The sequence below is a fragment of the Nerophis lumbriciformis genome, linkage group LG39, assembly GCF_033978685.3.
Source record: "Nerophis lumbriciformis linkage group LG39, RoL_Nlum_v2.1, whole genome shotgun sequence".
In the NCBI taxonomy this organism is placed as follows: Eukaryota; Metazoa; Chordata; class Actinopteri; order Syngnathiformes; family Syngnathidae; genus Nerophis; species Nerophis lumbriciformis.
This window is the reverse complement of record NC_084586.2, coordinates 12633640-12648254: the sequence shown is the minus strand read 5'-3', so window position 1 is coordinate 12648254 and position 14615 is coordinate 12633640. Positions and strand designations below refer to the sequence as shown.

Genomic DNA, 14615 nt, shown 5'->3' with positions numbered 1-14615 from the left:
TCCTCTCCTTTTAGCCACGCCCCCGTCCCACCCCGACCACGCACACCTCACCCCCTCCCCCCACCTCCCGAAATTGGAGGTCTCAAGGTTGGCAAGTATGCAGCCATGTCAGGTTTGTGCCCCCCCTACTGGTGAGAAATAATGTTGTTTCTTATTTACCGCCAGAGCAGGAGTTGTTTTTTTTTTAATCTGTGTCCCAGCTGCTTGTGGTCAAGGACATCGCAGATGGAGACGAACACAACCCCCTCAAGCAAAGTAGAAGAAGAAAAAGAGGAAGAAGCACTTCTCCACACACACACACACACCCTCGGAGGACTTGGGTAATAGTTTATTTACTCGTTAATCTTCAAAACTATTTTTCATAATAAATTTCCACTTTATGTTCATCAAAGAACCGTAACAATAAAAATAAAAGTAAATACTGTAGAAAAATTGTACATATAGAAAATAATAAGATGGTCAATGAACACCGAGTAGATGTGGAGAAGCGCCGCCGCCGTGGGACGGCAACACAAACGGAGCGAGAAAGAGAGAGAGAGAGAGAGGAGGAAGAGGAAAAGGAAAACGACGACAGAGATTGAGAAACATCATAAAAGTCAAGATGGAGGGGGATCATTTGGACGCTATCATCTCACACCATTTTTTTTCTTTTTTTTTGTTTGTCCTGCCAGCATGCATCAGACGTACGTCGCGTGGAAGAACTGGAGCGGGGCTGGCCGACGTTATGGCACCCTTATGTCCTATATGTGTAGAAAAACCAAACACCTGTTCACCTCCTAAAAAGTCCTCTTTTCATTTTAGCCTCGCTCGGATCTCCCGCGACTAAAACCGGCGCGACTCCGCCCGCCCGCGCCCTGGCATGCCATTCCGATTCCAATAGAGTGCGGAATCTAACACGGCCCGTGGGCGTATAAATCACGATTCACGTGCAATGAGAAACTGACGGCCGAGTCCCGCCCATCAAGACCGTGTGGCTTAGTGTCTGTAGGTAGCATCTCAAGTCTCCGGTATCCGTTCCAGGTAAAGATAAAAAAAAAAAAAAAAACGACATCGAGGCCCCGCCCACTCCACCCTGATTTCCCGTCCCCGTCCTGTGCTTGTTTCTTGTTTTCAATCCTTCCTCGAGAGTCCCGTCCGCTAACTGGAAGGCCAATAGAAGCTGGGAGAGGAAAAGACACTTCAGGGCTGCTCGTCTCGTCTTTGTTGTGGTTTTGGGACCCCCCGGCTACACGCCCTCCAGTGCGTGACGTGTGCTTGACGTAAAGAGTCGTCAGTAAGAGTAAATTCACACTGACTTTTTTCCCCGGGTGAAGCTCCAAGTGTGTCGGGCCGCTCTTCGTTTGGCGCTTTCTTCCTAAATGGTTCATAAAAAGAGGCGCTTCATCTCATTGGTGGATTTTGTACAAGAAGGGTCCCTCTCTGGCCAGTCTGTGTGTGCTTGAATGAATGTGTGATTATTGGAGAGTAAACATTAACGTCCGTGTGTGCTCTTTTGAGAATATACCTATTTATGTACATAGAGCCTTTTTTTTTTTCTTCTTTTTGTTGGAGTATATAAAGGTGTGTGCATCGCCACTTCAGACGTAGTACTCCTTGTCTTTGTTCTTCTTGTTCTTGGAGATCTTGGTGATGCCCAGCGGCTTGTCCTTGGCGCTGCCGTTGGGCTGCGCGGCCGAGTTGCTGATGTAGTTGCGGCTCTCGTCCACGTGGTACGAGCCCTCGTCGCGGTTGCGGTACTTGTACATGGCGTAGAGCAGGATGAGGATGCAGAGCGCCGCCGCCGCCACGATGCCCACCACCATGCCCGTGGTGCTGCTGCTCTCGCGGACCACCTCCGACGGGCCGGGGAAGACCTTCACCTCCGGCAGGGGAGGACGGGCTGGGGGAGGGGCGTGCATTTGGTCATATTGTACATCCCATACGTCAAACATGAGACATGATGAACCGGGGCAACATGCATGAATATACACGCTGCAAAAACTGAAATCTAAGTAAGATGAAATATCTCAAATAAGGGTGATATTTGCTTATTTTAAAGTTAAAGTACCAATGATTGTCACACACACACTAGGTGTGGCGAAATTATTCTCTGCATTTAACCCATCACCCTTGATCACTCCCTGGGAGGTGAGGGGAGCAGTGGGCAGCAGCGGTGGCCGCGCCCGGGAATCATTTTTGGTGATTTAACCCCCAATTCCAACCCTTGATACTGAGTGCCAAGCAGGGAGGTAATGGGTCCCATTTTTATAGTCTTTGGTATGACTCGGCCGGGGTTTGAACCCACAACCTACCGATCTCAGGGCGGACACTCTAACCAATAGGTCACTGATAAGATCATTCTTCTCACTAAGCAGATTTTATGTTAGAGTGTTTTACTTGTTTTAAGGGTTTCTGTCCTAAATGATCTCAGTAAGATATTACAGCTTGTAGCTGAGATTTGATGACCTATATTGAGTAAAACATGCTTGAAACTAGAATATCAACTGTTGCAAAGCTGTGTCATCAACACTCACAAGTATAAAACTACTTTTTTAAAGTAAAAATTTCTTATTTCAAGCATGAAAAAAAAAAATCATGACTTTGACACAATTGTGTGTCGTATTAGAACAGATGACAGCCAAATGGACTTTGCTGTTTTATTTTCAATGAAACAATAAAAAATATGTACTCATATACCGTATTTTTCGGACTATAAGTCGCAGTTTTTTTTCATAGTTTGGCCGGGGGTGCGACTTATACTCAGGAGCGACTTATGTGTGAAATTATTAACACATTAGTGTAAAATATCAAATAATATTATTTATCTCATTCACGTAAGAGACTAGACGTATAAGATTTCATGGGATTTAGCGATTAGGAGTGACAGATTGTTTGGTAAACGTATAGCATGTTCTATATGTTATAGTTATTTGAATGACTCTTACCATAATATGTTACGTTAACATACCAGTTGGTTATTTATGCCTCATATAACGTACACTTATTCAGCCTGTTGTTCACTATTCTTTATTTATTTTAAATTGCCTTTCAAATGTCTATTCTTGGTGTTGGCTTTTATCAAATAAATTTCCCCCAAAAATGAGACTTATACTCCAGTGCGACTTATATATGTTTTTTTCCTTCTTTATTATGCATTTTCGGCCGGTGCGACTTATACTCCGAAAAATACGGTACAAATACTACAACGCTATTTGAGTTTTTTGTCAGGTTTTATGTACCGTTTTTTTCGGATTATAAATCGCTCCGGAGTATAAATCGCACCGACCGAAAATGCATAATAAAGGACAAAAACATATATAAATCGCACTGGAGTATAAGTCGCACTTTTATGGGAAATTTATTTGATAAAACCCAACAGCAAGAATAGACATTTGAAAGGCAATTTAAAATAAATAAAGAATAGTGAACAACAGGCTGAATAAGTGTACGTTATATGAGGCATAAATAACCAACTGGTATGTTAACGTAACATATTATGGTAAGAGTCATTCAAATAACTATAACATATAGAACATGCTATACGTTTACCAAACAATCTGTCACTCCTAATCGCTAAATCCCATGAAATCTTATACGTCTAGTCTCTTACGTGAATGAGATAAATACCGTATTTTTCGGACTATAAGTCGCAGTTTTATTCATAGTTTGGCTGGGGGTGCGATTTATACTCAGGAGCGACTTATGTGTGAAATTATTAACACATTAGCGTAAAATATCAAATAATATTATTTAGATCATTCACGTAAGAGACTAGACGTATAAGATTTCATGGGATGTTCCAAATAAGTGTTTGATGAGCATTCCTCAACTTTATCAGTATTTATTGCCACCTTTCCCAACTTCTTTGTCACGTGTTGCTGGCATCAAATTCTAAAGTTAATGATTATTTGCAAAAAAAAAAAAAAAAAAGTTTATCAGTTTGAACATCAAATATGTTGTCTTTGTAGCATATTCAACTGAATATGGGTTGAAAATGATTTGCAAATCATTGTATTCCGTTTATATTTACATCTAACACAATTTCCCAACTCATACGGAAACGGGGTTTGTATATATGTATATATATATACATATATATATAAATATATTCCTTGTGCACTAATGACTGAAAGAGCACGCACTTGGCGCGATGATGTCATGTTATCGAAGGAAAAATGCATTTTTAGACAATATGATTTGCCTGAGCGGCTAGGAGACCCCGAGAGTAACAAGCGGTTGTCTTGTTGCCTTTCCATTAAGAACAATAAATTAGTTTTAGTATAAGTTTGCTGGTTTCAAGAAATGTAATGCCGAGCGCATATCATTATGTCAAGATAATGGCACTAGCATTTACTTCATTTAAGAACATTTTTCAACATATTGAGCAAAAAGGTCTCATATTTGTTTTTTCTATCAAGAAAAGTGCACTTGTTATTGTCACACCGCAGTGAGGGATGTCTTGTCTTGGGTTTTTCTGTCTTGTGATGTGCATGTTTTAGTTTGAAAAGTAGCTCTCCTCTCGTTTCAGGTCACTTGCCCTTCCTTTTGTGTCATCAGTCTGACGTCATCCCGGTTCCCTGATTGTTTCCATCTGTTCCCTATTACCCTCATGTGTCTTATAAGCCCACTCCTCCCTTTGTTCTGTGCCAGATTGTTTCGTTTATTCGTGCTCTCTAGCATCCATGCCCATGTCCATGCCTGGTCTTGTGCTTATGTTCCTTGATCCTGAATCCTTTCGTTGCTATTTTGAGTTTTCCTTTCTTCCTCCTCAGCAGAGTGATTTTTTTGTTAATTAGTTTATTCAGCCAAAGTGGTGAGTTTCAGTTATTTTTCATTATTTCCTCAAATTTTTGAGTGACAATTTTTGTTAAAACTTTATTAGATTAGATAGTGTAGAATTTTTCATAGCTGTTGTTTCTTCCTCCTGTTGGAGCGTTTTTTTGTTTATACATTTTATAGCATATACGGCGCCAATTATAGTTCCTCTTTGCTTTTGTGTTTTCCTCCGTTCGGACTGATTTTTGGTTGTCCTATATTTTTTTTGGAACCTTTTTTGCCGATTTGTTTTTGGTTTAGATAGATATTGTATCCCTTGACTTTGGAGGTGAAAGGAAGCTGTCAAAATAAAAGCCTGTCTAAGTTCCCTACTCTGCATCTGAGTCCTATCCTTTTTACCAAGCCTGACAGTTATTAGTGAGAATATACTTATTTTAAGGTATTTTGGGGTTAATTGAGGTTAGCTAATTTTATTTGTTTTGGAAAGTCTTGACAAGCCAAATTGTCTTGTTCTATTGGCAGATAATTTTGCTTAGTTCAAGTAAATCCATCCATCCATCTTCTTCCGCTTATCCGAGGTCGGGTCGCGGGGGCAGCAGCCTAAGCAGGGAAGCCCAGACTTCCCTCTCCCCAGCCACTTCGTCCAGCTCCTCCCGGGGGATCCCGAGGCGTTCCCAGGCCAGCCGGGAGACATAGTCTTCCCAACGTGTCCTGGGTCTTCCCCGTGGCCTCCTACCGGTCGGACGTGCCCTAAACACCTCCCGAGGGAGGCGATCGGGTGGCATCCTGGCCAGATGCCCGAACCACCTCATCTGGCTCCTCTCGATGTGGAGGAGCAGCGGCTTTACTTTGAGCTCCCCCCGGATGACAGAGCTTCTCACCCTATCTCTAAGGGAGAGCCCCGCCACCCGGCGGAGGAAACTCATTTCGGCCGCTTGTACCCGTGATCTTGTCCTTTCGGTCATAACCCAAAGCTCATGACCATAGGTGAGGATGGGAACGTAGATCGACCGGTAAATCGAGAGCTTTGCCTTCCGGCTCAGCTCCTTCTTCACCACAACGGATCGATACAGCGTCCGCATTACTGAAGATGCCGGAACCGATCCGCCTGTCGATCTCACGATCCACTCTTCCCTCACTCGTGAACAAGACTCCGAGGTACTTGAACTCCTCCACTTGGGGCAGGGTCTCCTCCCCAACCCGAAGATGGCATTCCACCCTTTTCCGGGCGAGAACCATGGACTCGGACTTGGAGGTGCTGATTCTCATCCCAGTCGCTTCACACTCGGCTGCGAACCGATCCAGCGAGAGCTGAAGATCCTGGCCAGATGAAGCCATCAGGACCACATCATCTGCAAAAAGCAGAGACCTAATCCTGCAGCCACCAAACCAGATCCCCTCAACGCCTTGACTGCGCCTAGAAATTCTGTCCATAAAGGTTATGAACAGAATCGGTGACAAAGGGCAGCCTTTGTCACTGGAAACGTGTCCGACTTACTGCCGGCAATGCGGACCAAGCTCTGACACTGATCATACAGGGAGCGGACCGCCAAAATCAGACAGTCCGATACCCCATACTCTCTGAGCACTCCCCACAGGACTTCCCGAGGGACACGGTCGAATGCCTTCTCCAAGTCCACAAAGCACAAGTAGACTGGTTGGGCAAACTCCCATGCACCCTCAAGGACCCTGCCGAGAGTATAGAGCTGGTCCACAGTTCCACGACCAGGACGAAAACCACACTGTTCCGCCTGACAGTTATTAGTGAGAATATACTTATTTTAAGGTATTTTGGGTTTCATTGAGGTTAGCTAATTTGACTTGTTTTGGAAAGTCTTGACAAGCCACATTTTCTTGTTCTATTGGCAGATAATTTTGCTTAGTTCAAGTAAAATACCCCAAATGTATGTACTTTTTTTTCTTGTTTTTGAACACTGACTTTTTGCAGTGTAGTTCAATACATTATGCATTGATAATACCTAAACAGGATATTGTGTGATATCACTTTAAAGGTAAGTAAACAAATGCAGCATTTGATATGGGCACTAAGTGAGGGAATTGAACCCAAACACTATGCATTCTATGCATGGCTGCAGCACGGTCATACCGGCGACTGCATTAACCAAAGAATTGTAGCTTCAATGAGGAAAGAAGATGGCGAGGAAAAAAAAGGGAGGAGTGGGAAAGGACAAATGACGAGGAAAGATGAGAGGACGTGAGCGTGGGTAGGTGGTGAGTGGGTGGGTGTTAGGTAACGCCTTGAGACAGAAAAGTAGGCAATGAATAATTTATTGTGGCGAGCCACAAAGCAAGACAAAAAAAAAGGGAGCGAGAGTGAAGGACACGTGTGAAACAGCTCAGACGCACATGGAGATGAGAGCACTTTTTTTTTTTCAGTGTGGGCTCACCTGAGCTGGGGTCGCAGGGGTCGATGTCCTCATCGTCGCTGGGGCACTCGGCGGACGCCACCAGGATGTCGTCGGCCGACTGCAACGAGAGGGTAGAAAATGTGTTTAGCGTGCGGGGAGGAGACCATCGCCTGTTAAAAAGTGGTCATTATCTCCTACTTTCTCATTCCTCTTATCATCACCGCGCCATTTAACCTGAGACCAGCAAAAAAATAACACATCCTGAGCCAAACGTTCATTACTCTCCTTTGTTTGGCTCTATTTCAACGGGCCCCCCCCCGCAGGCGCCGTGCCCTGCGACCCACTTAGCGCTCAACCTCTAGCCCACATCGACCTGGCGAGCGTGTCTGTGAACGCTCTGCCGTGGGACAAAATATCCCCTCTTTCCACATCCGCATCCCTGCTCCTGTTGCCATGGTAACGCCAAGTTCAGGCTGCTCAAAATGACAAGGGGAATGAAAATAAGGGAATACTCTCGTGGGGGTGGGGGGGTTTTATAGCATTAAAAATGCTGGGAATATTCATAACCTACTGTTAAACGCTTTGGCGTGTGTGTGTGTGTGTGCATACACAGCGGGCGCTCTGTGCCAGCACTAAATTAAAATTGGATTGTGATGCATTGCAGTAGACGCTGGCAGAGAGGCAGCGCAATGAAAGAGCAGCAAAGTGCTCGTACTACGGGCGTGTCTCGCCGTGCAACTTTATTCATGTCCTTCTCAACAACAGAAATACGAGCCCACTGACGCCGGACTCCTTCCCAATCAGCCGTGCCCGCTGAGCTGACAAATGCCGCCTCTGGATCCCGACCAGTCGATCGATACAGCTCTGCTGCCGTCCAACAATTACTAGTACTTCCAGGGATTTGGGGGCCGTCTGAGCCAGCTGTGAACAAATGCCAATTTAAGCTTGATAAGAGAGTTTACACACAAACTAAGTGGGGTCTTGCTCTGATTTGTGGCACACGCTTATGTGGACCGGCTTGTCAAGTCCGACTCTATCGCGTGCAGGGACGGTCAGGAACAAGCTACATGTAGCTAAGCTACGTAGCTTAACTACATTTTCCAGTGGCTAGGTCCTATGTGTCAAAGTCAAGGCCCGCAGGCCAGATCCCGGGATGATATTTGATTAGTAGAGATGTCCGATAATGGCTTTTTTGCAGATATTGTCCAACTCTTAATTACCGATTCCGATATCAACCGATACCGATATATACAGTCGTGGAATTAACACATTATTATGCCTAATTTTGTTGTGATGCCCCAATGTAACAATGTAACAAGGTTTTCCAAAATAAATCAACTCAAGTTATGGAATAAAATGCCAACATGGCACTGCCATATTTATTATTGAAGTCACAAAGTGCATTATTTTTTTTAACATGCCTCAAAACAGCAGCTTGGAATTTGGGACATGCTCTCCCTGAGAGAGCATGAGGAGGTTGGGGGGGAGGACCGGGGGGTGTATATTGTAGCGTTCCGGAAGAGTTAGTGCTGCAAGGGGTTCTGGGTATTTGTTCTGTTGAGTTTATGTTGTGTTACGGTGCGGATGTTCTCCCGAAATGTGTTTGTCATTCTTGTTTGGTGTGGGTTCACAGTGTGGCGCATATTTGTAACAGTGTTAAAGTTGTGTATTCGGCCACCCTCAGTGTGACCTGTATGGCTGTTGACCAAGTATGCCTTGCATTCACTTGTGTGTGTGAAAAGCCGTAGATATTATGTGATTGGGCCGGCACGCAAAGGCAGTGCCTTTAAGGTTTATTGACGCTCTGTACTTCTCCCTACATTTTAAAAAGTCATAAATTTTACTTTTTGAAACCGATACCGATAATTTCCGGTATTACATTTTAAAGCATTTATCGGCCGATTATATCGGCAGCCCGATGTTATCGGACATCTCTATTGATTAGCATTAGAAGCGGCCCGCAGGCCACAGCTGCCTGCTGCTGTTTTGCACGCACCAATATTCCATCAGTGTTGGCGCTAGGAATTTTCATAATGGGGTACCAGGGACCCTATCAAGTCATAAAAATGGGGTCTCACATAAAAATATATATATAAAATATATGCATTAACCTGTTATATCTTACATTCTATATTGTGTTTTGGAAAAAGGTTGTCATAAATGTTACTTAATTCATTAAAAAAAATAATACAAAAGAAAACAATACTCCGTCAGTGTTGGCGCTAGGAATTTTCAGACCCCATCAAGTCATAAAAATGGGGTCCCACAGTTAATTTTTGGGGTTCCACTTTTTTTTCCTTTTTTTTTTAAACAAATGATAAATATGAGCATTAACCTGTTATATCTCACATTCTATATTGTGTTTTGGAAAAAGGTTGTCATAAACGTTACTTAATTCATTAAAAAAACAAAAAAACAAATGAAAACAAATTTTTATGCATATATAAATGTATTCAGTTATAAACATTCATTCACTTTCTTCTTTCCTTCATGGATCTAAACTTTACCGCTGCCGGTAGTTTTTTCTATATTTTTATTGTAATATTTTCAGAATGTATTTTTGGCCAAATTAAGACAAAGAAAACAATTTGAAATTGTCTTTATTTTTTAGTTTTAATGCCATCCATCCATTCATTTTCTACCGCTTGTCCCTTTAGTGGTCGCGGTGGGGTGCTGGAGCCTATCTCAGCTGCATTCGGGCGGAAGGCGGGGTACACCCTGGACAAGTCGCCACCTCATCACAGGGCCAACACAGATAGACAGACAACATTCACACTCACATTTCACATTCACACAATGATTTTAATAATCCGGCCCGCGTGTTCACAGATTTTCCTCCATGCGGCCCCTGAGCTAAAATGAGTTTGACACCCCTGGTAGGTGATAGCTTAGCTCCTTTTTAAAAAAAGTAGCTTTTCCTGTAGCTTAGCTACTTTTAGACCCGTCGAGCTAGGTATCTTACATCAAAGCTACACGATACATAGAGAGAAAATGGACTGGGAGCCAAAAAACAATATGGAGCAAATACAAAGACCCGGATGAATCCATACATACATACTGTATGAGAAAACCCATGATGATTAGTTGGTGTTCGTATGATGAGTCACAATTAGCTAAAGTGAGGGAGAGACATTACGGACTGGCCAATCAGAGGCAAGATAAGGCGGGTCATGGAAACTAGTAAGCAAAATCACAATAGCCACGGATTAATGTCACATGACAACAAGGGAGTCCGAGACAGAGGGACGCTTCAAGCTGACCACTCCAAAAAAAATGGCGGAGGGATTCTCTCCCACAGATTACATTTTTCCTTTAGTGATTAAAATTAGAGATGTCCAATAATATCGGATTGACGATATTATCGGTCGATAAATACTTTAAAATGTAATATCGGAAATTATCGGTATCGGTTTCAAAAAGTAAAATTAATGACTTTTTAAAACGCCGCTGTAGGGAGTGGTACACGGACGTAGGGAGAAGTACAGAGCAGTTGCTTCTCCCAGTCATACTTGCCAACCCTCCCGATTTTCTCGGGAGACTCCCGAATTTCAGTGCCCCTCCCGAAAATCTCCCGGGGCAACCATTCTACCGAATTTCTCCCGATTTCCACCCAGACAGCAATATTGGGGGCGTGCCTTAAAGGCACTGCATTTGCGTGCCGGCCCAAACACCTAATATCTATGGCTTTTCACACACACACAAGTGAATGCAAGGCATACTTGGTCAACAGCCATACAGGTCACACTGAGGGTGGCCGTATAAACAACTTTAACACTGTTACAAATATGCGCCACACTGTGAACCCACACCAAACAAAACACATTTTAGGAGAACATCCGCACCGTAACACAACATAAACACAACAGAACAAATACCCAGAACCCCTTGCAGTACTAACTCTTCCTGGACGCTACAATATACACCCCCCCCCCCCCCCCCCCCCCCCCCCCCCAACCTCCTCATGCTCTCTCAGGGAGAGCATGTCCCAAATTCCAAGCTGCTGTTTTGAGGCATGTAAAAAAAAAAAAATGCACTTTGTGACTTCAATAATAAATATGGCAGTGCCATGTTGGCATTTTTTTCCATAACTTGAGTTGATTTATTTTGGAAAACCTTGTTACATTGTTTCATGCATCCAGCGGGGCATCACAACAAAATTAGGCATAATAATGTTAATTCCACGACTGTATATATCGGTATCGGTTGATATCGGAATCGGTAATTAAGAGTTGGACAATATCGGAATATTGGATATCGGCAAAAAAGCCATTATCGGACATCTCTAATTAAAATGACGTGTAGGAAACCGACAGTAATGCGTGTTCTTGGCCATATTTAGACAAATGTATGCGTTTAGAGAAAACAATGCCCCAAACCTTAGTTTTTAGTTGTTTACTCTGTAAACCAAAAGCATAACTCCTCGCTACATCTAAGACGTCCAACACAAATTTAGGAACACACATTAAGGTGAGTTCATGAAAAGTTTTACTGCACATAACAATAACCAACTGTTACCAAACAACACACAAGTCATTGCTTTTTTGGGCACGATATAGATAGATGCTGTTTTTTTTTACTATGGTAGAGAAAATGTATGACATTATAGGGGTGGGCCAAAGAAAAGGTAAACTAAATAAATAAATACAGTGAGGTGTGGGGACCCCTAGAGGTAGTTGTAGGGTGTCCCCAGCTAAATGACAGATAGTTAATATTAAGGATTTGTACACTCTCAGTTACAAACCTCGAAAGGCCTTAGTGGCCACATGCGTGGACAGCACCTTTTAGCTCTTATTTACAAAATCGTGTACACTACTGAATTGGGTCGCTTATGTGGACACTTATACTGCCATCTGGTGGTGTCAGAAGAGTATAACATACAATGGAATTTGGAAAAAAAAAGGGTAAAAATAAGAATTAGCATGTCACTAAACATGAAGTACACGTTTGTGTACTTATGGACTAAGTACATCATATCAAAAGAAGATTGTTAGTTTTTATTTTAATTAGGGTCCAATAAGCCCAAATAGCAAAGAGAAATAAAAAAAAGCATGTAAAAAAAACCCCCAGCTTGGGCCTTAAGAGGTTAACATTGATATTATACATGTAGGCCCATAGATAGAAATGCTGTTAAATGTAGCAAGCTACTTTTGCCGTGGAGCTTGTAGTGTAGCTTGCTACAATTCTCCAGGGATAGCTTCCCCTGGTACATTTAATCGAGAGTAACTTGTAGCTTAGCTTGTTACATTTTACGAGTCACTTGCCCATCACTGCTGACAAGTATGGTCGACCACGTTTGTCGACATGAAATGTCTCAGGTGGAGAATTGCTACCTTCATCATTATTGCTAAGCAACAAGATAATTACTTATTACGTACACAACAATAAAACATGCACACTATAATGATGGGTACCGAATCCTACCGGGGACCGATTCACATAGAATCCATCCATGCCAGATTACAGTATGTGTGAATTGTGAATTATATTTATATAGCGCTTTTCTCTAGTGACTCAAAGCGCTTTTACATAGTGAAACCCAATATCTAAGTTACATTTAAACCAGTGTGTGTGGCACTGGGAGCAGGTGGGTAAAGTGTCTTGCCCAAGGGCACAACGGCAGTGACTAGGATGGCGGAAGCGGGGATCAAACCTGCAACCCTCAAGTTGCTGGCACGGCTAGTACCTGGGTTGCGCCTGCTGCCACGCATTTGCACTTTGGCGATCACCCCAGCAGCACTGAGAGCGGACTCAGCCACACTACCTCCAGGTAATGTTGCAATATCTAATGCCAACGCAGCAATTGACTAAAAATAATAGTAATAATAATAATAATAATAATAGTATCCATCCATCCATCCATCTTCTTCCGCTTATCCGAGGTCGGGTCGCGGGGGCAGCAGCCTAAGCAGGGAAGCCCAGACTTCCCTCTCCCCAGCCACTTCGTCCAGCTCCTCCCGGGGGATCCCGAGGCGTTCCCAGGCCAGCCGGTAGACATAGTCTTCCCAACGTGTCCTGGGTCTTCCCCGTGGCCTCCTACCGGTCGGACGTGCCCTAAACACCTCCCTAGGGAGGCGCTCGGGTGGCATCCTGACCAGGTGCCCGAACCACCTCATCTGGCTCCTCTCGATGTGGAGGAGCAGTGGCTTTACTTTGAGCTCCCCCCGGATGGCAGAGCTTCTCACCCTATCTCTAAGGGAGAGCCCCGCCACCCGGCAGAGGAAACTCACTTCGGCCGCTTGTACCCGTGATCTTGTCCTTTCGGTCATAACCCAAAGCTCATGACCATAGGTGAGGATGGGAACGTAGATCGACCGGTAAATTGAGAGCTTTGCCTTCCGGCTCAGCTCCTTCTTCACCACAACGGATCGATACAGCGTCCGCATTACTGAAGACGCCGCACCGATCCGCCTGTCGATCTCACGATCCACTCTTCCCTCACTCGTGAACAAGACTCCAAGGTACTTGAACTCCTCCACTTGGGGCAAGATCTCCTCCCCAACCCAATAATAGTAATAACTTAAAAAAAAAAGTGTTAGCTTGATGCTAATATACATTGGCTTTGCTATTTATATGCTACTGGTTAGCATTAGCAATTTTACATGGCGATTTCAACACCTCCAAATTTGTTAATGAAAACTACAACCAAGATAACAAACAGCCGGTGTGTAATAAGTACAACACTTACAGTATTAACACTTTTTAGGGCGCAACAAAAAAACAAAAACAAAACATAGACCATGAACTACTGCCATCTAACGTCTTGGACTTGCAACTTAATGTCACACATGCAAATGATAATATGATGGTAGTAAAACAAGCTATAACATCTATACAGCAGTTGTCATAATCAGCTCACTTTTAAATGCTGCAATAAAAAATGTTATATTATTATCAAAAACAATATTTATTAACACACATAAAAGTACCAAAAGTTGGTTCTGTTAAAGTACCGGTAGCGATTGCCAGGTACCAGAAATTGGTATCGTATCAGTTCAAATGATGTGTAAGTGATGCTTCAGTGATTGTGTGGCACACTTACTGGCTGTATTGACACTGTAGTGATACGGTCTTGGTGTTTGATAAAGTCACTACATTTGACCTGCAAATAACATTAACAGCTAATATATGATTTTGAGTTTTTTTTTTTTTATCTGTGCATAAAGGAACATGCGACGCGCGACTTTTGTCAACCAGCCAAAGAATAAACAGGAAAAGAAAAACATTTACCGTATTTGATGCTACAGGATCAAAATGATCCTACATTTCAAAAGTTTTTCCTTTTTCTTAGTATCATTTAGAGCGACGGTGAAAACAAAAAAACAACGTCAAACGCAGCACGCAAGTCTTCCGATTTCTTTCAGTACAAGCTGTCACTCGGAGAAACACGAAAGCACGGCTTCCTGATGAACACACTTTGGTGCTTCACAGTCGATCACATGTTTTTTTTCTTAAAGTGACGCACACATCAAAAGTATCGAGGGACACAGTCGC

At 43.2% G+C, this 14615-nt stretch overlaps 1 protein-coding gene across 17 annotated transcripts in view; it reads right to left on the bottom strand.

Moving 5' to 3' along the window:
• Nucleotides 1-313: 313 nt before the first annotated feature.
• The window catches only part of nrxn1a (neurexin 1a), a 294437-nt gene continuing 280135 nt past the window's right edge, over nucleotides 314-14615 (bottom strand). For all 17 annotated transcript variants that reach the window (XM_061931896.1, XM_061931907.1, XM_061931900.1 and 14 more), the window contains 2 exons: nucleotides 7164-7242; nucleotides 314-1879 (listed from right to left, as the gene is read on the bottom strand). In XM_061931896.1, the coding sequence (XP_061787880.1) occupies nucleotides 1578-1879; nucleotides 7164-7242 (381 nt within the window). In that variant the 3' untranslated portion in view covers nucleotides 314-1577. The remainder of the gene's footprint in view (nucleotides 1880-7163; nucleotides 7243-14615) is intronic.